The sequence below is a fragment of the Erythrolamprus reginae genome, chromosome 3 (genome assembly GCF_031021105.1).
Source record: "Erythrolamprus reginae isolate rEryReg1 chromosome 3, rEryReg1.hap1, whole genome shotgun sequence".
In the NCBI taxonomy this organism is placed as follows: domain Eukaryota; kingdom Metazoa; phylum Chordata; class Lepidosauria; order Squamata; family Dipsadidae; genus Erythrolamprus; species Erythrolamprus reginae.
This window is the reverse complement of record NC_091952.1, coordinates 7444107-7465299: the sequence shown is the minus strand read 5'-3', so window position 1 is coordinate 7465299 and position 21193 is coordinate 7444107. Positions and strand designations below refer to the sequence as shown.

At 44.0% G+C, this 21193-nt stretch overlaps 1 protein-coding gene across 2 annotated transcripts in view; it reads right to left on the bottom strand.

Annotated features, from left to right (window-relative positions):
- Nucleotides 1-513: 513 nt before the first annotated feature.
- Nucleotides 514-21193, bottom strand: part of TCEA2 (transcription elongation factor A2) — a 55770-nt gene continuing 35090 nt past the window's right edge. For both annotated transcript variants that reach the window (XM_070744434.1, XM_070744435.1), the window contains exons 5-10: nt 18671-18804; nt 18426-18482; nt 11317-11471; nt 8468-8614; nt 6399-6470; nt 514-2171 (exon numbers count right to left, since the gene is read on the bottom strand). In XM_070744434.1, coding sequence (XP_070600535.1) covers nt 2163-2171; nt 6399-6470; nt 8468-8614; nt 11317-11471; nt 18426-18482; nt 18671-18804 — 574 coding nt within the window. In that variant the 3' untranslated portion in view covers nt 514-2162. The remainder of the gene's footprint in view (nt 2172-6398; nt 6471-8467; nt 8615-11316; nt 11472-18425; nt 18483-18670; nt 18805-21193) is intronic.

The following is a 21193-nucleotide window of genomic DNA, read 5'->3' as shown; positions in this document are numbered from 1 at the left end:
CAGTGAAATAATATTTCCTCACGTTGCTTTTGATCTTTCCCCCAACTAACTTCAGATTGTGTCCCCTTGTTCTTGTGTTCACTTTCCTATTAAAAACACTTCCCTCCTGGACCTTATTTAACCCTTTCACATATTTAAATGTTTCGATCATGTCCCCCCTTTTCCTTCTGTCCTCCAGACTATACAGACTGAGTTCATGAAGTCTTTCCTGATACGTTTTATGCTTGAGACCTTCCACCATTCTTGTAGCCCGTCTTTGGACCCGTTCAATTTTGTCAATATCTTTTTGTATATACAAAGCAGATTGAGGTACACACACACCAAGGCTGACCATGGTTAAAACTAACCAAATTTAGGGACAGCATGCGGGGCAACCTGGCAGGGTTTGAAATGAGTGGTAGTGGAAAAGTGGACGACAAACCTCTGCTTTCCCCCCTCAATTTTAATTTTCTTTTTTTAAAAAAATGATGTTTTCAACCGGTGGGTGCGCTACATCAAAAGCAGATGGCTCTGTTCTTTGTGAAGGAAGTTTATTATTTTGCATTTGCGACTGTACATGGAAACACACAAAATAAAAATTTTAATATTAAATAAAACAAGAGAGGGCCCGAGATCACGAAATGGGGCAGCAGAGGTGCAAATCCAAGTGCCCTGGAGTGAACCACCTTTCCCAAATCGTGAATTGATTGTTCCAGCTTTCATTTGCCTAGTAAGCTTAGCTACCTTGGATGACCAGAGGGGCAGCTTTAAAACAATGTTCAGACAGGTAAGACTTCAAGTCCCAGAATCCCCCAGCCAGCCATGCTGGCTGGGGGATTCTGGGAGTTGAAGTCCACCTATCTGAAAGTTTGAGACACACTGGTTTTTCCAATTCTTTTCTGAGAACTTACACAGTATTCCCTTTTCCTTCCCTTACACCCCCCCCACCCCCCCCAGGAATTGTCATTTAACAAACTCCAATACTTTTGTGTTAGTTAACACTTGCACTTAAAGGCTGTAGATAGGCCTGGGCAGGCAGGCCAAAATCACCCACTGCATCAAGTATAAAACTCTCTTTTCACATTTGTGTGTATCTGCATGCGTTTACATCGCAGAGACTCGCCCTAGGTGGAAAATGGTAAACCGGTGTGTAGTTGCAACTTAGCAGAAGGCGGTTGCATTCTTAGGACACGCAAAGAACGCTGCCCAGTTAAGGATTTCGGACACCACAAAGATAGATGCAAGCCGAACAGTCTCCATTTTACACACAGCAGTTCTGCAAAAACTGCAAAAGAGGCTGAAAGATTGCAAGAAACTCAATTCATACCTGCTTTTTTTCCCCTGTCACTCAATTGCAGAGAGTCTGCTGAAATTAATACTATTTTCCTAGGAACACTTCTGGATTTTGGGGGGAAAAAAAATCCCCCGTCCTAGTTTTCTTTCGAAGCTCAACTTTTCAGAGATGTTTCGCTTCTATATCATATATTTCAATCGATTTCGGGGGGGAAAAACTCAAAACTTTTAACTCTTATTCATTCCTATTCTTTCCAGCGGGCCCCCCCCCCAAATGAAACGGAAAGCAGGACGAGAAATACTTCTTCGGTAGAAGGGTTGGTAATCCTCAGAAACACCCCCCCCCCCCCCCCCTGTAGCCCCTTTGCACCGGTTTTGAAACCGGGCAAGGTTTGTGCAATGAAAGCCAAAAATGTCATATTGTGAAAACACAAAAGGAGCCTCGAACCCTGGGTTGTGGGAGTTGGGTTAATACTGGTTGTAGCTTTTGAGTGGAGCCAAGGAGAGTCGCAAAGGAAGCTTTCTGTACAACTTTGAGGCTCGAAGCTTGGCTGTTTGAAGAGAGAAGAAATGAAACGACCCCCCCAAAAAAAAAAACACAAAGAAAAAAATTGCTGTCCCACATTCTGACAATAGCTGGCTGGTCTGGGTAAACTTTCCATCCGGTGTCATCCTGGCGGCCTCCGTTTCCAGCCGCTGCTACTTCCTACAGGTGTGCAGGCAGCGGGGGCCCTCCTCACCTGGATGATGTACAGAGCACAAAGCAAACTTGGCGACAAAACAGGACAAAAAGAAAGAAAAAAGAAAGAAAGAAATCTGCTGGCGGTATTTTGCGGGAGTCCGCAGCAGAGCCCGGGGCCCTGAATCGGCTGAGGCTGCTCCACTCATTTTCAGCAGAACTGAAAGGAAGAGGAAGCGGAGTGAGAGACAGAAGACACAAGAAAGGCTCTTCGGTTGAATGGGAAAGGGGCAGGGGGCACACAGGCACAGGGATAAGACGGAGTGGCTGTGGGTTTTGCCTCCCAAGGACAATCCCATCTGTCCGTCCATTACCCTGGGGGGGGGAATTACTGAACCCCTCAGAGAGGGTCCGCAACTTGGGCGTCCTCCTCGATCCACAGCTCACATTAGAAAACCATCTCTCAGCTGTGGCCAGGGGGGCGTTTGCCCAGGTTAGCCTGGTGCACCAGTTGCGGCCCTATCTGGACCGGGACTCATTGCTCACAGTCACTCATGCCCTCATCACCTCGAGATTCGACTACTGTAACGCTCTCTACATGGGGCTACCTTTGAAAAGTGTTCGGAAACTTCAGATCGTGCAGAATGCAGCTGCGAGAGCGGTCATGGGCTTACCTAGGTATGCCCATGTTTCACCATCACTCCACAGTCTGCATTGGTTGCCGATAAATTTCCGGTCACAATTCAAAGTGTTGGTTATGACCTTTAAAGCCCTTCATGGCACTGGACCAGAATATCTCCGAGACTGCCTTCTGCCGCACTAATCCCAGCGACCGATTAGGTCCCACAGAGTGGGCCTCCTCCGGGTCCCGTCAACTAAACAATGTTGGTTGGCGGGCCCCAGGGGGAGAGCCTTCTCTGTGGCGGCACCGACTCTCTGGAACCAACTCCCCCCGGAGATCAGAACTGCCCCTACTCTTCCTGCCTTCCGTAAACTCCTCAAAACCCACCTTTGCCGTCAGGCATGGGGAAACTAAACATCTCCCCCTGGGCACGTTTAATTTATACATGGTATGTCTGTGTGTGTGTCTATTAGTATATGGGTTTTTTTAAATCTTTAAATATTTTAATTAATTGGATTATTTATGATTTGTTTTTCACTTGTTGTGAGCCGCCCCGAGTCTTCGGAGAGGGGCGGCATACAAATCCAAATAATAAATAAATAATAATAAATAAACAGGGGGCGGGGGGCTCCTTGCAGAATGCTGGGCTTGTAGCTCAATAGTGGTGAAGCAAAAGGATGGACTTGGGATGGAGGGGTGAAGGTAATCAGTGGGTAGATCCATCTACCCATCCTTCTTTCCTCCCTCCCTCCCTCCCATCTCTCTGCCTTTTTCCTTTCCCTCTCCCTTCCTTCCTCCCTCTTTCTATCGCTCTACCTTCTCCCTTTCTCCCATCTTCCTCCCTCCCTCCTTCCTTCCCACCTCTCTGCCTGTTTCCTTTCCCCCCTCCTTTCCCTCTCCATCTTCCTCCCTCCCTCCCTCCCTTTCCTATTTCTCTGCCTTCTTCCTTTTCCCCATCTTCCTTCCTTCCTTCCTCCTTCTTTCCTATCTCTCTGCCTTCTTCCTTTCCCCCCTCCTTTCCCTCTCCATCTTCCTCCCTCCCTCCCTCCCTTTCCTATTTCTCTGCCTTCTTCCTTTTCCCCATCTTCCTTCCTCCCTCCCTCCTTCCTTCCCACCTCTCTGCCTGTTTCCTTTTCCCCCTCCTTTCCCTCTCCATCTTCCTCCCTCCCTCCCTTTCCTATTTCTCTGCCTTCTTCCTTTTCCCCATCTTCCTTCCTTCCCTTCCTTCCTTTCCTTTCCTTCCTTCCTTCCTTTCCTTCCCTCCCTTTCCTCCTTTCCTCCCTTCCTCCTTCTTTCCTATCTCTCTGTCTTCTTCCTTTCTCCCATCTTCCTTCCTCCCTCCTTCCTTCCCACCTCTCTGCCTGTTTCCTTTCCCTCTCCATCTTCCTTCCTCCCTCCCTCCTTCCCTCCTTCATTTACAACCACAATTGAGCCCAACATTTGTGTTGCTAAGTGAAACATTGGCTAAAGGAGCTTTTCCCTATTTTATGACTTTTCTTGCCACGGCTCTTAAGTGAATCACTGTAGTCGTTGAAGGAGTGGTGCGGTTGTTAAGTGAATCCCCGCTTCCCCATTGACTTTTGCTTGTCATAAGGTCACAAAAGGGGATCCCATGACCCCGGTCATAAATATGAGTCGGTTGCCAAGAATTTCAATCACGTGATTATGGGGATGGTGCAGCGGTCGTTAAGTGTGAAAAATGGCCACAAGTCACTTCTTCCAGTACCGTTCTAACTGAATGGTCACTAAATGAACTGTTGTAAGTCAAGGACTATTCTGTGCAGGTAGCCTCCAACTTACAACAGTCTATTTAGTGACAATTCGAACACTGAATGCAATAAATAAATAAATATTGATTGATTGATTGATTGATTGATTGGATTTGTATGCCGCCCCTCTCCGGAGACTCAGGGCGGCTAACAGCAGTGATAAAACAGCATATAATAATAATCCAATACTAAAAACAATTAAAAACCCATTATAATAAAAAAACCAAACATACATACAAACATACCATGCATAAAATTGTAAAGGCCTAGGGGGGAAGGGTATCTCAGTTCCCCCATGCCTGGCGGCAGAGGTGGGTTTTAAGTAGCTTACGAAAGGCGAGGAGGGTGGGGGCAATTCTAATCTCTGGGGGGAGTTGGTTCCAGAGGGCCGGGGCCACCACAGAGAAGGCTCTTCCCCTGGATTCCACCAGACGACATTGTTTAGATGGGACTTGGAGAAGGCCAACTCTGTGGGACCTAACCGGTCATTGGGATTCGTGCAGCAGAAGGCGGTCTTGGAGATATTCTGGTCCGGTGCCAAGAAGGGCTTTATAGGTCATAACCAACTCTTTGAATTGTGACCAGAAACTGATCGGCAACCAATGCAGACTGCGGAGTGTTGGTGTAACATGGGCAAATTTAGGGAAGCCCATGATTGCTCTCGCAGCTGCATTCTGCAGGATCTGAAGTTTCCGAACACTTTTCAAAGGTGGCCCCATGTAGAGAGCGTTGCAGTAGTCGAGCCTCGAGGTGATGAGGGCATGAGTGACTGTGAGCAGTGACTCCCGGTCCAAATAGGGCCGCAACTGGTGCACCAGGCGAACCTGGGCGAAGTTGCGGACCCTAGCACTGAAAAAAGTGACTTATGACCATTTTTCATACTTATGACCATTGCAGCATCCCGGCAGTCATGGGATCAAAATTCATACGCGTGGCAACTGACTCACAGTTATGACGGCCGCAGTGTCCAGAGGTCAGGTGATCCCCTTTTGTGACCTTCCAACAAGCAAAGTCAATGGGGAAGCCAGATTCACTTAACAACCCTGTTCCTAATTTAACAACCGCAGTGATTCACTTACCGGTATGAGCCGGGATGGCGCAGCAGGTAGAGTGCTGTACTGCAGGCCTCTAATCCCAGCGACCAATTAGGTCCCACAGAGTGGGCCTTCTCCGGGTCCCGTCAACTAAACAATGTCGTTTGGCGGGACCCACGGGAAGAGCCTTCTCTGTGGCGGCCCCGGCCCTCTGGAACCAACTCCCCCCAGAGATTAGAATAGCCCCCACCCTTCTTGCCTTTCGTAAGCTTCTTAAAACCCACCTCTGTCGTCAGGCATGGGGAAACTGAGATATTCTTTCCCCCTAGGCCTCTACAATTTATGTATGGTATGTTTATATGTATGATTGGTTTTAAAATAAGGGTTTTTAGTTGTTTTAGTATTGGATTGTTGCATGTTGTTTTTACCACTGTTGTTAGCCGCCCCGAGTCTACAGAGAGGGGTGGCATACAAATCCAATAAATAAATAAATAAAGCTGACTTGTAGATCTGAAGGTCAGTGGTTCAAATCTCATCACTGGCTCAAGGTTGACTCAGCCTTCCATCCTTCCGAGGTGGGTAAAATGAGGACCCGGATTGTGGGGGCAATAGCCTAGCTCTGTTAAGAAGCGCTATTGCTAACATGTTGTGAGCCGCCCTGAGTCTAAGGAGAAGGGCGGCATAAAAATCAAACAAACAAACAAACAAACAAACACACAAACAAACAAACAACTAAATAAATAACAGCCGTGGCAAGAAAAGTCGTAAAATGGGGCAAAACTCACACAGCAAATGTTTCACTTACAAATGCTGGGCTCAATTGTGGTTGTAAATGAAGGACTCCCTGTTTATGGCTGAGGAGTCGAGATAAGCATGGGGCAAAACTCACTTAACAACTGTCTCACTTAACGACATAATTTGGGCTCCACTGTGGATTTGCAAATCAAGGACAACCTGTTTCAGGGTCATAGGTCCCATCTGGGCTGCCCTCCCCCCTCCCCCAAGGCATAAAGATGGCTTACCTTCCAGCGATTTCCACATTCGTTACACACCACAAAGGTTGTCATTGGCTCGTCCGAACTCCGGGTTTGCACCTGTGGGAATCAAACCCAGGAGAAGCGTCAGCCAGGTTGCAGGTTTCCAAAACTCTCAAACCGCCCATTGAAGTTTAGCCTGAGTGTCAAAGCAGAAGCCCCAGGAGAACATCTGGCTCCTTTCATGGTGTAGCAGAGATGTTGGTGACCATCTGGTTGGCCCTGACAAGAGGCCTTTTGATGCACCCCTCAAGTCTTTATTTTTTATTTAGTACAGTGTTCCCTCGATTTTTGCAGGTTCGAACTTCGCGAAAAGTCTATACCATGTTTTTTAAAAAATATTAATTAAAAAATACTTCGTGGTTTTTTTCCCTATACCACGGTTTTTCCCGCCCGATGACGTCATATGTCATCGCAAAACTTTCGTCTGCCTTTAATGAATATTTTTTTTAATGAACTTTAATAAATAAACGGGGTGAGCAATGATCTAAATGGTTGCTAAGGGAATGGGAAATTGCACTTTAGGGGTTTAAAGTGTTAAGGGAAGGCTTGTGATACTGTTCATAGCCCAAAATAGTGTATTTACTTCCGCATCTCTACTTCGCGGAAATTCGACTTTCGCGGGCTGCCCCGGAACGCATCCCCCGCGAAAATCGAGGGAACACTGTACAATAAACTTGATCACATTCCAATTTTGCTTTAAATTATTTTATCTGTATCCATCTTTCTTCTCTCCACTTCCCTCTTTCTATCTCAGGTGGCTGTTCCGCATCTACTACCTACTTTCTTACTCCTCCTACTACCATTCCCTTCTCCTTCCTCCTTCTTTCTCCTACTCTTCCTCTACTCTCTCCCCTTTCTCTCCTTTCCTACTTCCCATCCACCCTCAAAATCCTTCTCTAAGTGGATAATTCTGTTACAATTACATGACATGCCAGAATGCTTCTCTAGATCTTACCCTGCATAATCATCCCGCTTGTTTCTAAATCTCCTGTCTATTGTATTTGAATCTTAACTTTCAGTATATGTATTTTAATTCGTGCTACCTCCTAGTCAGAGGGGGAGCGGGAGCGGGAGAAGAAGGAGAAGGAGAAGGAGAAGGAGAAGGAGAAGGAGGAGAAGAAGAAGAAGAAGAAGAAGAAGAAGAAGAAGAAGAAGAAGAAGAAGAAGAAGAAGAAGAAGAAGAAGAAAAAAAAAAGAAAGTGGAGGAGGAGGAGGAGGAGGAGGAGGAGAAGAAGAAGAAGAAGAAAAGGAGGAGAACAACAACAGCAAAAACATAAGAACATAGGAAGAACCAGGGTGAATCGGGCCAAAGCCCATTGAGTCCAGCATTCTGTTGTCACACAGTGGCCCACCAGTTGTCCATGGGGATCTTGACCAGAAGGAGAAAGCCAAACCCTCCCTTTTCCTTGACCCCCTTCCCAACAAATGGTACCCAAGGGAATCCTGCCTGCCTCAACCAATATAGAGGCGGCACATGGACATCCATTTCAATAACCACCATGGATACACTTGGCCTACATGAATCTGAGCCTCCGTGTGAGCCCTGTATTTACTTGGCATCCAAAATAGGCCACATGGAGACTCCTGGGAGGGGAAGGGTGGCATGGGCAGGGCCAACCAAAAGTCAGCTAGCCGGCACGCACATATGCACTGGAACTGAGATATGGCAACAGCTCACGGGCCTGCAGATATGGCTCCGTGTGCTGTCAGTGGTACGCGTCACCATCACAGGTATAGGGTTTCCTGCCTGAGTAGGGGGTTGGACTAGAACAGTGTTTCCCAACCTTTGCAAATTGAAAGTATCTGGACTTCAACTCCCAGAATTCCTCAGCCAGCGAATGCTGGCTGGAGAATTCTGGGAGTTGAAGTCCAGCTATCTTCAAGTTGCCAAGGTTTGGAAACACTGGACTAGAAGACCTCCAAGGTCCCTTCCAACTCTGTTATTTTATTCTGATATTTTTTTCAACATTTGTAGACCACCCAGGTCGCCCTCCAGGGAAGGGAGATTTTTTTACCGTTTTAAATATGAAAAATGAAAGCCGTGAAAGCTTCACCTGCGTGTAGGTGCAATTCTTTTTCTTGCATTTGCCACAAGTGAAAAGGTCTGTCTGGGTCCCTCCGGTTTTGGCCATCTGATGCTCCCGGATGGCTTCCTTGGTCATGGCTTTGCGGATCTCTTTCAGTTCATTGCTGGCCATTTCCTGTCCAGGAAAGAACGTAAAGGGTCATTTCACTACACGGCAGGCAAAAAATGGCAGCAACCTCTGAACACAGAAACATTTTAAACATTTGCTTAATTCAACACAGAATCATGGAATTGTAGGACTGGATCTTGGAGGTCTTCCAGTCCACGTGCCTGCCTTCCTGGATAAGTGGCTGTCCAAACTATTCTTAAATATCTCCAGTGATGAAGCACCTACAACTTCTTGAGGCAAGCTGTTCCACTGGTTAATTGTTCTCACTGTCAGGACATTTCCTCAGAGTCCTCGGAGAGGGGCGGCATTGAAATCCGATGAGAGAGAGAGACAGAGAGATAGAGACAGACAGAGAGAGAGAGAGAGAGAGATTAGATAGGTAGGTAGGTAGATAGATGATAGATAGTAGATGGATAGATAGATAGATAGATAGATAGATAGATAGATAGATAGATAGATAGATAGATAGATAGATAGATTAGATAGATAGATAGATAGTAGATGGATAGATAGATAGATAGATAGATAGATAGATAGATAGATAGATAGAGATAGATAGATAGATAGATAGATAGATAGATAGATAGATAGATAGATAGATAGATAGATAGATAGATAGTAGATGGGTGGGTGGGTGGATGGGTGGGTGGGTAGGTAGATAGATAGATGATAGGTAGGTAGGTAGGTAGATAGATAGATAGATAGAGATAAGATAGATAGATAGAGGTAGGTAGGTAGATAGGTAGGTAGATGATAGATAGATAGATAGATGTAGGTAGGTAGGTAGGTAGATAGATGATAGAGAGAGAGACAGAGAGAGAGAGACAGAGAGAGAGACAGAGAGAGAGAGAGAGAGACAGAGAGAGAGAGAGAGAGAGAGAGAGATAATTTCTCCTTAATTCTAGGTTGGACCTCTTTATCAAGCTTCCATCCACTGCCATCTTGTCCTGCCTTCAGGTACTTTAGAGAGTAAGTCAATCTCCCTTCTCGGTGGTAGCCCTTCAAGTATAATGGTCATAAGCCTTTGATACGGTTCCACATAAAGAGCTGATAGATAAATTAGTGAAGATTGGACTTAATCCCTGGATAGTTCAGTGGATTTCAAGCTGGCTGAAGCATAGACATCAGAGAGTAATTGTTAATGGCGAGTATTCTGAGCAGAGTCAGGTTACAAGCGGTGTGCCACAAGGGTCTGTTCTGGGTCCTATTCTTTTTAATATGTTTGTGAGTGACATAGGGGAAGGTTAGGTAGGGAAGGTTTGCCTATTTGCCGATGACTCTAAAATGTGCAATAGGGTTGATATTCCTGGAGGGGTCTGTAATATGGTAAATGATTTAGCGTTACTAGATAAATGGTCAAAGCAATGGAAACTGCAGTTTAATGTTTCCAAATGTAAAATAATGCACTTGGGGAAAAGGAATCCTCAATCTGAGTATTGCATTGCAGTTCTGGGTTAGCAAAAACTTCAGAAGAGAAGGATTTAGGGATAGTGATTTCTGACAGTCTCAAAATGGGTGAGCAGTGTCGTCGGGCGGTAGGAAAGGCAAGTAGGATGCTGGCTGCATAGCTAGAGGTATAACAAGCAGGAATTGTGATCCCCTTATATAGAGCGCTGGTGAGACCACATTTGGAGTACTGTGTTCAGTTCTGGAGACCTCACCTACAAAAAGATATTGACAAAATTGAACGGGTCCAAAGACGGGCTACAAGAATGGTGGAAGGTCTTAAGTATAAAACGTATCAGGAAAAACTTCATGAACTCAATCTGTATAGTCTGGAGGACAGAAGGAAAAGGGGGGACATGATCGAAACATTTAAATATGTTAAAGGGTTAAATAGGGTTCAGGAGGGAAGTGTTTTTAACAGGAAAGTGAACACAAGAACAAGGGGACACAATCTGAAGTTAGTTGGGGGAAAGATCAAAGGCAACATGAGAAAATATTATTTTACTGAAAGAGTAGTTGATCCTTGGAACAAACTTCCAGCAGACGTGGTTGGTAAATCCACAGTAACTGAATTTAAACATGCCTGGGATAAACATATATCCATTGTAAGATAAAATACAGGAAATAGTATAAGGGCAGACTAGATGGACCATGAGGTCTTTTTCTGCCGTCAGACTTCTATGTTTCTATGTTTCTATTTGGTACTTAATGGTTCTGGGAGGTGCAATGAGTACCAAAAACAAAGAATACCAAACAAATTTTATCCACCAGGAATAATATAGTGAGTCGCAAGGCACCCAACAGCGATAAATTCTAACTTGTGAGTTGGGTATCAAACAAATGAGCACCGGTCAAAGCTACAGCAGCACTGAAAAAATGGGACTTGGGACATAGTTTTTCACCCTTATGACCATTCCCGTATCTCATGATCAAAATTGAGATGCTTGGCAACTCACTTGTATTTGTGACTGTCACAGTGTCCTGGGATCATGTGATCCCTTTTTGCGACCTTCTGACAAGCCAAGTCAATGGGAGGAAAACCAGATTCGCTTAACAACTGGATGGCTAACTTATCCACCGCAGTGATTCACTTAACAACTGAAGCAAGAAAGGTCACAAAATGGGGCCAAGCTCATTTCACCAATGTCTCACAGAGACATTTTGGGCTCAACTGAGGTCGTACGTTGAGGACTACCTGGGATTGCACAGCAAAAGAATGGAATGGTTCCAAATCCAGATGTTTTGGCCTCACGGTTTCTCACCTCTGAGGTCATCACCGCTATCTGCTCCGGGGTGATCACTCCACACAAGACGTTCTTTCGGAGGTCAGGGTTCTTGGAGTCCTTGAGGTTGGAGAGGCGGCTCCTGATCCGATTTTTGTACTTCAAATCTGTGTTCTTCACATCTTGGAATATAAGTTCAGGCGCCATTAAGGACCATCAACCAAGAGAGAAGCATGTTTACTGTGGCTCCAGCCAGAATCTTATCTTTTTAAAAAAAATATTTTTTTGATTAAGACATACACAAATAAAAACAAAAACATACATTTGGGATACTTACATCCCCATTTCTATCAGAAGTTCAATCAGAGATACAGTGGTACCTCTACCTAAGGACGCCTCTACTTATGAACTTTTCTAAATAAGAACCAGGTGTTCAAGATTTTTTTGCATCTTCTCAAGAACCATTTTCCACTTATAAACCCGAGCCTCCGAAACTGTAACCGGAAAAAGTGGGGAGAAGCCTCTGTGGGGCCTCTCTAGGAATCTCCTGGGAGGAAACAGGGCCGGAAAAGGCGGGGAGAAGCCTCCATGGGGCCTCTCTAGGAATCTCTGGGAGGAAACAGGGCCTCCACCCTCCCTGTGATTTCCCCAGTCATGCGCATTATTTGTTTTTACATTGATTCCTATGGGGAAAATTGCTTCTTCTTACAAACCTTTCTACTTAAGAACCTGATCACGGAATGAATTAAGTTCCCAAGTAGAGGTTCCACTGTATATACATTTTTACCTTATTTTGTTAATGTTTATGCTTGCACATTTTTATTTAAACCACAAATAAAGTTGCTTTTATCTATTATTAATATTTTAGGCTATATTTCTATTTAATTTTGCTTTCTTTGTCATTTCTTTCTTTTAACCGATTGTAAAATTGGTCCCCGTATCTTATAAAAATCTGAGTCCTCTTCTCCCTCTTCTTTGGGGCAGCCCGAGATATTGAAACAGTGCTATCATTTCCCCATGCCTCCCCCCATCAGTTTTTTGTTTTATTTTATTTTATTTATTATTTTATTTTATTTTATTATTTATTTTATTTTATTTATACGCAGCCCAACTCTCAAAGGACTCTAGGTGGCGTACAACATCTAAAAGAACAATTTAAAAACAATTTAAAACCCAATCTATAAAATCATACAACCTTCTGGTGGCTAGATCTGGAGATGTATTGTTGATCAACGGCCCCCAGCCTGCCGGTAGAGCTAGATCCTTAAGGCTTTCTGAAAGGCCAGTAGGGTGGGGGCAGTACGGATCTCAGGAGGTATTTGGTTCCAAAGAGCTGGTGCTGCCACGGAGAAGGCCCTCCCCTGCAGCCCTGCCTACCCACATTGCGTAGCCGACTGGACCTGGGAAGGCCAACTCTGTGGGCTCTTATCGGTCACTGAGAGCTGTGCAGCAGGGGATGGTGCCAAAGAAAGTCTGGCCACAAGCCATGGTAGGGATTTACAGGTAATAACCAACACCTTGAATTGTGACCAGAGATGGACTGGAAGCCAGTGCAGCTCAGGAGAGTTGGTGTGATGTGGGTGTACCTAGGTGCACTCACAACTGCTCGCGCAGCTGCGTTCTGGACTAGTTGAAGTCTCCAAACGCATTTCAAGCATAGCCCCCATGTAAATTGCATTGCAATAATGAAGCCATATGTTTTGGGAATGCCCCGATAGTGCAGGAAGTTTGGCAAAAAGTGAAAGAGGATATCAATAGAATGCTAAATATACAATGGACAATAGAAACATAGAAACATAGAAGACTGACGGCAGAAAAAGACCCCATGGTCCATCTAGTCTGCCCTTTTACTATTTCCTGTATTTTATCTTACAATGGATATATGTTTATCCCAGGCATGTTTAAATTCGGTTACTGTGGATTTACCAACCACGTCTGCTGGAAGTTTGTTCCAAGGATCTACTACTCTTTCAGTAAAATAATACTTTCTCATGTTGCCTTTGATCTTTCCCCCAACTAACTTCAGATTGTGTCCCCTTGTTCTTGTGTTCACTTTCCTGTTAAAAACACTTCCCTCCTGAACCCTATTTAACCCTTTAACATATTTAAATGTTTCGATCATGTCCCCCCTTTTCCTTCTGTCCTCCAGACTATACAGATTGAGTTCATTAAGTCTTTCCTGATACGTTTTATACTTCAGACCTTCCACCATTCTTGTAGCCCGTCTTTGGACCCGTTCAATTTTGTCAATATCTTTTTGTAGGTGAGGTCTCCAGAACTGAATACAGTACTCCAAATGTGGTCTCACCAGCGCTCTATATAAGGGGATCACAATCTCCCTCTTCCTGCTTGTTATACCTCTAGCTATGCAGCCAAGCATCCTACTTGCCTTTCCTACTGCCCGACCACACTGCTCACCCATTTTGAGACTGTCAGAAATCACTACCCCTAAATCCTTCTCTTCTGAAGTTTTTGCTAACACAGAACTGCCAATGCAATACTCAGATTTAGGATTCCTTTTCCCCAAGTGCATTATTTTACATTTGGAAACATTAAACTGCAGTTTCCATTGCTTTGACCATTTATCTAGTAACGCTAAATCATTTACCATATTACAGACCCCTCCAGGAATATCAACCCTATTGCACACTTTAGAGTCATCGGCAAATAGGCAAACCTTCCCTACCAAACCTTCCCCTATGTCACTCACAAACATATTAAAAAGAATAGGACCCAGAACAGACCCTTGTGGCACACCGCTTGTAACCTGTCTCTGCTCAGAATACTCGCCATTAACAATAACTCTCTGATGTCTATGCTTCAGCCAGCTTGAAATCCACTGAACTATCCAGGGATTAAGTCCAATCTTCACTAATTTATCTATCAACTCTTTATGTGGAACCGTATCAAAGGCTTTGCTGAAGTCCAGATAGGCAATATCCACGGCACCACCTTGATCCAACACCTTTGTGACATAGTCAAAGAACTCAATGAGATTAGTCTGACACGATTTGCCTTCAGTAAAGCCATGCTGATTTGGGTCCAATAAGTTATTGTTTTTTAGATGCTGATTTATCCTTTTTTTGAGTAGAGTCTCCATCATTTTAACTACAACTGATGTCAAGCTAACTGGCCTGTAGACAATCACTAAGGAAATGGCAGTACTAGTAAAAAGCAATGCGATGGGAGAATTTAGAGAAATAAAAAAAGCAGCAATAGAAAGCGCTCAGGCAGTAATAGTTTTGGGTTGGAAGGATGCGACAAAATGGACAATGCAAAATTGGTATAGGTACATGGTGGACCATATTCAATTTGAAATTATGGAAAAAAGGATAAATTCGGATAATGAAACTGAGTTGCGACAGCTGATGGGACGGTGGGACAAGGTAAGAAGATATATGACGAGCAGAATCCGAGACCAAGCTACAAGAAATAAATTGGAATCGCTCTATAATATGTAAACAGATATATTGCTCTTGGGTTAAGTGGACTATACAAGAAACACCCCCAATTTGGTGGTGGGGAATGTGTGTGTGTCGGGATGGGGGCACAATTCACTATGCACTGTTTTATGTTGTGTGATATAAAAACTGTTAAAAATCAATAAAAATATTTTAAAAAATTAATAATACTAATGAAGCCATAAGGTGATAAGGGCATGAGTGACTGTGAGCAGAGCCTCCTGGTCCAGATAGGTCGTAATTGGTGCACCAGGCGAACCTGTGCAAAGGTCCCCTTTACATTCAACTAGACATACCCAATTCCTATAACCATTGATCATCAGATGTTTTAGCCTCCAGTCCCCTAATCATCTTCATTGCTCATCTCTGCCCTCTTTCTAGAATCTCAATATATTTTTTTTACATCATGGCAAGAGTCTGGAAAAAAGGACTTTAAGAATAAGCATTAAGAGATTCCATTTGAAATAATCCCTGATCAGACTCCTGTATTTTTCATGACCTTTAAAGCCCTACATGGCATTGGACCAGATTACCTCCAGAACTGCCTGCTACCGCACGAATCCCAGCGACCGATAAGGTCCCACAGAGTTGGCCTTCTCTGGGTCCCGTCGACAAAACAATGTCGTTTGGCGGGCCCCAGGGGAAGAGCCTTCTCTGTGGCGGCCCCGGCCCTCTGGAACCAACTCCCCCCGGAGATTAGAACTGCCTCCACCCTCCCTGTGTTTAGTAAACTACTCAAGACTCATTTATACCGCCAGGCATGGGGGAGTTGAGATATTCCTTCCCCCTAGGCCATTACAAGTGATGCATGGTATGTTTGTGGGTATGTTTGATTTTATAATAAGGGTTTTTAGTTGTTTTTATTATTGGATTGTTACATGTTGTTTTTATCATTGTTGTTAGCCGCCCCGAGTCTACGGAGAGGGGCGGCATACAAATCCAATAAATTATTATTATTATTATTATTATTATTATTATTATTATTATTATTATTATTTTTTTATTTTTTGTTTTAGGGGATATCATCAAGTGTGTTTGGGATTCAATTTTCAAGGCCTTGAACACACAATGAAGGTAAAATAGGCCAAATCATCTGGACAATATCAGATTAATTATCTCTTCGGTTTTATTTACTGATAACTGTTCTGGTTTCTGGTAGAACTTCAGCAATTACAAATAACTCTTATTAAATGCATTACAGTGATCCCCCGGTTATTGCGTCCCCGACCATTGCGAACAGGGTAATTCGCGATTTTTCAACCCGGAAGTCAAAACACCATCTGCGCATGCGTGCCCTTTTTTCTATGGGCACGCATGCGTAGACGGTGCCCGGCAGATCAGCTGCTGGGCGGCTTCCCTGGGTCTTCCCCCTCTTGCTGGCGGGAGGGCGAGCAGCGGGCATCAGCAAGGAGTTTCCCCACCGCCCACGCAAACTCCTCGCTGCCGCCCGCCCTTCGCCTGCCCACACCGTTCATTCTCGCGGCCAGAGCAAGCGCGGACAAGCCGTTCGCTGGCGCTAGCTCTCGCCTGCCTGCCCGCTAGCGAGGAGCCGCCTGCCTGCCCGCTAGCGAGGAGCCGAAGATTGGGGGCGGCGCGGCTGTTTTAAAACATCGCCACCGGCATGGGGGGCTTGCCAGCACCCCCCGGACCCCCAACCCGGGTTTGGGGGGCTGCTAGGAAGCCCATGCCGGCGGGGACGTTTTAAAACACCCGCGCGACTTTCCAATGAGTCCCGAAGACAAACGCGTTGTCTTCGGGACTCATTGGAAAGTCGCGCGGGGTGTTTTAAAACATCCCCGCCGACATGGGGGGCTCGCTAGCACACCCCCGAACCCCCAACCCGGGTTAGGGGGGTGCTAGCGAGCCCCCCATGTCGGCGGGGACGTTTTAAAACACCCGCGCCGCCCCCAATCTTCGGCTCCTCGCTAGCGCTGCGGAAGTAAAAACACCATCTGCACATGCGCAGATGGTGTTTTTACTTCCGCAGCGCTACTTCGCGAAAACCCGCTCGTTGCGGGGGGTCCTGGAACGGAACCCTCGCAACGAGCGGGGGATCACTGTATTTCATAAACAAAGAAACTCCATTTTATTCTCTGCTCTTCTGGAATTCAAACACATTTCACACTGGCACCTATCTCTTGGCCCATTATCATCCTTAATTGCATTCTTCGCATTCCTTCTAACCTTCTCCACTTAACAAAATTTATTTCCTAACAGCATGATTCCAAACACAGCAGAACTGACTGTTAATCAACACAGAATACTTTTGCTTACTTGGAAGCGGCACGGAAAACGTCCATATTTCTCTCTGCAATGTTGAAACTCCACCCTTCTTCCCCACTGACCCCCCGACGTGCCAAATACATCACTACAATATTTAACCCATTCCTCCCCTTAATATCTTCTTCCAGACACCTGTTCTTTACGTTTTTGGGCCCTTCTGAATTTAGGGTTTACCCAGCGAACGTCTGATTCTTCCTCACTAGATCCTGGACTCATAGCCCCTGTGGCTGGCCTCCCACCTGTTCTACTACCTGTAACCCCGGGCCCACCACTAATTCATAAACACTATCTGTATCAGAGTCCTCAATTTCTTCATCATTTATTTTATTTATTTATTTATTTATTTATTTATTTATTTATTTATTGATTGATTGATTGATTGATTGGATTTGTATGCTGCCCCTCTCCAGAGACTCGGGGCGGCTAACAGCAACAATAAAACAGTTTACAATAGTAATTCAATACTAAAAACGATTAAAACCCATTAATATAAAAACCAAACATACATACATACATACATACCATGCATAGAATTGTAAAGGCCTAGGGGGAAAGAGGATCTCAATTCCCCCATGCCTGATGGCAGAGGTGGGTTTTAAGTAGCTTACGAAAGGCAAGGAAGGTGGGGGCAATTCTAATCTCTGGGGGAGTTGGTTCCAGAGGGCCGGGGCTGCCACAGAGAAGGCTCTTTCCCTGGGTCCCGCCAAATGACATTGTTTAGTTGACGGGACCCAGAGAAGAGCCACTCTGTGGGACCTAACTGGTCGCTGGGATTCGTGCAGCAGAAGGCGGTCCTTGAAATAATCTGGTCCGGTGCCATGAAGGGCTTTGTAGGTCATAACCAACACTTTGAATTGTGACCGGAAACTGATCAGCAACCAATGCAGACTGTGGAGTGTTGGTGTTACATGGGCATTTTTGGGAAAGCTCATGATTGCTCTCGCAGCTGCATTCTGCATGATCTGAAGTTTCCGAATACTTTTCAAAGGTAGCCCCATGTAGAGAGCATTACAGTAGTCGAGCCTCGAGGTGATGAGGGCATGAGTGACTGTGAGCAGTGACTCCTGGTCCAAATAGGGCCACAACTGGTGCACCAGGCGAACCTGGGCGAACGCCCCCCTCGCCACAGCTGAAAGATGTTTCTCTTCTTCCAGACACCTGTTCTTTACATTTTTGGGCCCTTCTGAATTTAGGGTTTAACCAGTGAACGTCTGATTCTTCCTCATTAGATCCTGGACTCATAGCCCCATCCTGTGACTGTCCTCCCACCTGTTCTACTACCTGTAACCCCGGGGCCCACCACTAATTCATAAACACTATCTGTATCAGAGTCCTCAATTTCTTCATCCTCCTCCAACTGACCAGGAGTATGTACAACAATAACACAAACAATTGAAAGGATATATTCTTCAATCTGGCCAGCAAGTTGCTCACAGTCAGCACCAATGGCTACATGGTCATCTGTAAGAAAAAAGAGCATAAAAGAAATATTTAAGGGTAGGTACAGGCAGTGCTCGATTGAAGACCATATAGTTAGTAGACCATATGGTTGTGTTCAGTGGAGCTTTTAGTACTAGGATAGAAGGAAAAATATTTGCAGAAGGAAAAATCAAGAGAAACGAGCCGCACTCATTTCTCCTGTGACTTACCGTCTGTCTGGAGAGCCGAAGTTAACATTTCTCGGCATTTGCCTCGAACTGTGTCGCAGGTGATGGGCACTGGGGGGAAAGTAGTGATTTTCGGAGTGGTGGGAGTTTTTACAGACTCCTGCCTTTTGTGGGAGCTGAAAGAGAAAACAAAAATGTCAGAATTTTGAGGCATAATTCTGTATTTCTAGACGTTTCGAAGCCTCCCCCCTATTTTACCTAGAATATTATTTATTCTATACCAAGATTATAGGAAATAATCTCCAAACCTTTCTGGCCATGTTTCCCAGATTTGTGGATTACCCAATTAAACTCATTAAAAGATATTAGATTAATTCACAAAAAGAGTTTTGAAAATTCAAGTAATAAGACAGTGAAATTGTAAATCAGGAGAACATTATAATATGGGTGGGTCTTTTAGGTTTGGTAAATTAGTTTTTAGCATGTTTAGGGACTTAGTTTTTAAACTTTTAAATTTCGATTTCTACTGTTTTATATGTATGTATCTATTTTATATTGTAAGTTGCCCTGAGGTTCTGGAGAAAGGCAGCCTAGAAATTGAAATAATAAATAAATAAATTAGATAATGGTGATGACACCCCCCCTTTCTATATATAAAATTGGCAAATACAGCAGTGATCCACTTAACAACTGTGGCAAGAAAGGTCGTAATATAGGGCAAAACTCACTTAACAACTCACTTAGCAATGGAAATTTTGGGCTAAAATCTTAAAAGAGTTAAAAATAGCCTTCATAGCCATAATCCTCTCTCCTTCCTAGTTTTATAACAATAATATGGTTTTCTGCCACTACTGTATATGGTTGGCCCCAGAAGCTCTAAAACGTTAATTAAACTACTTAGTTATAATCACCCAAGCTCCCTGCTCCCAATTCTAAAGGTCTATAAAGCAAAAACCACACCTGTGCTAACATATGGTGCGGAATTGTAGGGCCTGTTAAAGGCTGCACCACTAGAACAAAACCAAGCATGCTTTCTAAGAGCCATCTTGGGGACCGACAGAAATACATCCGCAGCACCAGTAAGAGCTGAAACTGGCATCCACTCCATCTACAGTTTAACAGTTATTAAAGTCTTCAACTATAGGTGGAGGATTCTCCCAATGGAACCTGACAGACTCCCAAAAATGTGCTTAGAAGAACAGATGGGCACACCCAAACCCACTACATGGGTCAAGCAACTTTTTCAAACCACCCTATATTTCGGTTTCTCAATGCAACACCTGCTTTCAGCTGGACATCAGGCCAAGGCAATATTTAAACAAAGAGTTTTAGATGTTAATGCACAAACTGATATTGAGGCACTTTCTAAGTGCAGGTCACGGAAATGGTTAGCCAAGAACAAAACAGCCTTTCAACTATAAAAATACCTGACAATGGGTGTGACCCAATACCATAGAACAGCACTCACTAGAGAAAGATTTGAGCAGTTAGATTCTATGGTCAAATATGGACAATTCCACCAAGTACCATATTTTGAGAGAACATGCATTTGCAGTGCACCAGAAATAGAAGACATTGCACATGTGCTACTCAATTGTAAACTATACTCCTTAGTAAGACCTCAGTATTTACAGCCCCTACTTGACAAAATCATACACTGGGACTGCAATAAACAATTATCATATTTTCTGCAGGGTACAAATATATATGTAGTTTCTAGAACCGCTAAGTTTATAGTCAGGGCTGTTCAGATGAGAATACGTTTTATAGAACATATTGGGGTGGCATGCAAAGGAGATGAACTCACTTAAGAATATTTTATATCAGTATCTTAGATTTGTTTAATATAATCCTTTGCACGCGTTATATTCTCATGTTTTACTACTCAATTTTAGCATATTATACTGCATTTTAACTTATTATTTATTCAAATTCCCTCTGTTTTAGCCAATTTTATTGTATTTTAACCAGTCACAGTTTTATGACGACCAATGTGGTCCTTTTCCTCGGTTTCATATGGTCGATTGACTAATCAAATAAAGTTGATATTGATTGGTTGGCCCCAGGATAGAATTGATTTAAATGAAGTTGATTTAAATCCCAAATTAAATCTTGATTTAAATCACTAGTTTTAAAAAAGGTTGATTTACCTCCAAAAAGAGGGTGAAAACTTGGGTGCGTCTTATATACCAAATGTAGCTCCACCCCAGCCACCCCCATCTTAGGCCTCTGCCTCCCAGCAATTTCCCTCCTTGCAGCAAACAGGGAAGAGCCTGTTAAGCCAAACAACTCATTATCAGCTTCCCAACCCTCAGCTGATTGGAGGCTGCAGACAGGCCAATTGAAATTGAAACTAGCTGCAAGTAGGCAAATTGGGAGGGAGAAGCAGAATTTTATTTTCTTGTGCTAATCACAAGAAACTAACTAAGCTCCATTTCATGCTGAATGAACTAAATGTTGAATGTATCTTAAATAGAAAACTACCTTTAGATATATTTGTACACCAAAAGCATTTTATTAAAATAAATTTGATTTAAAAAAAAATAAAAAATCCAATTTAAATTT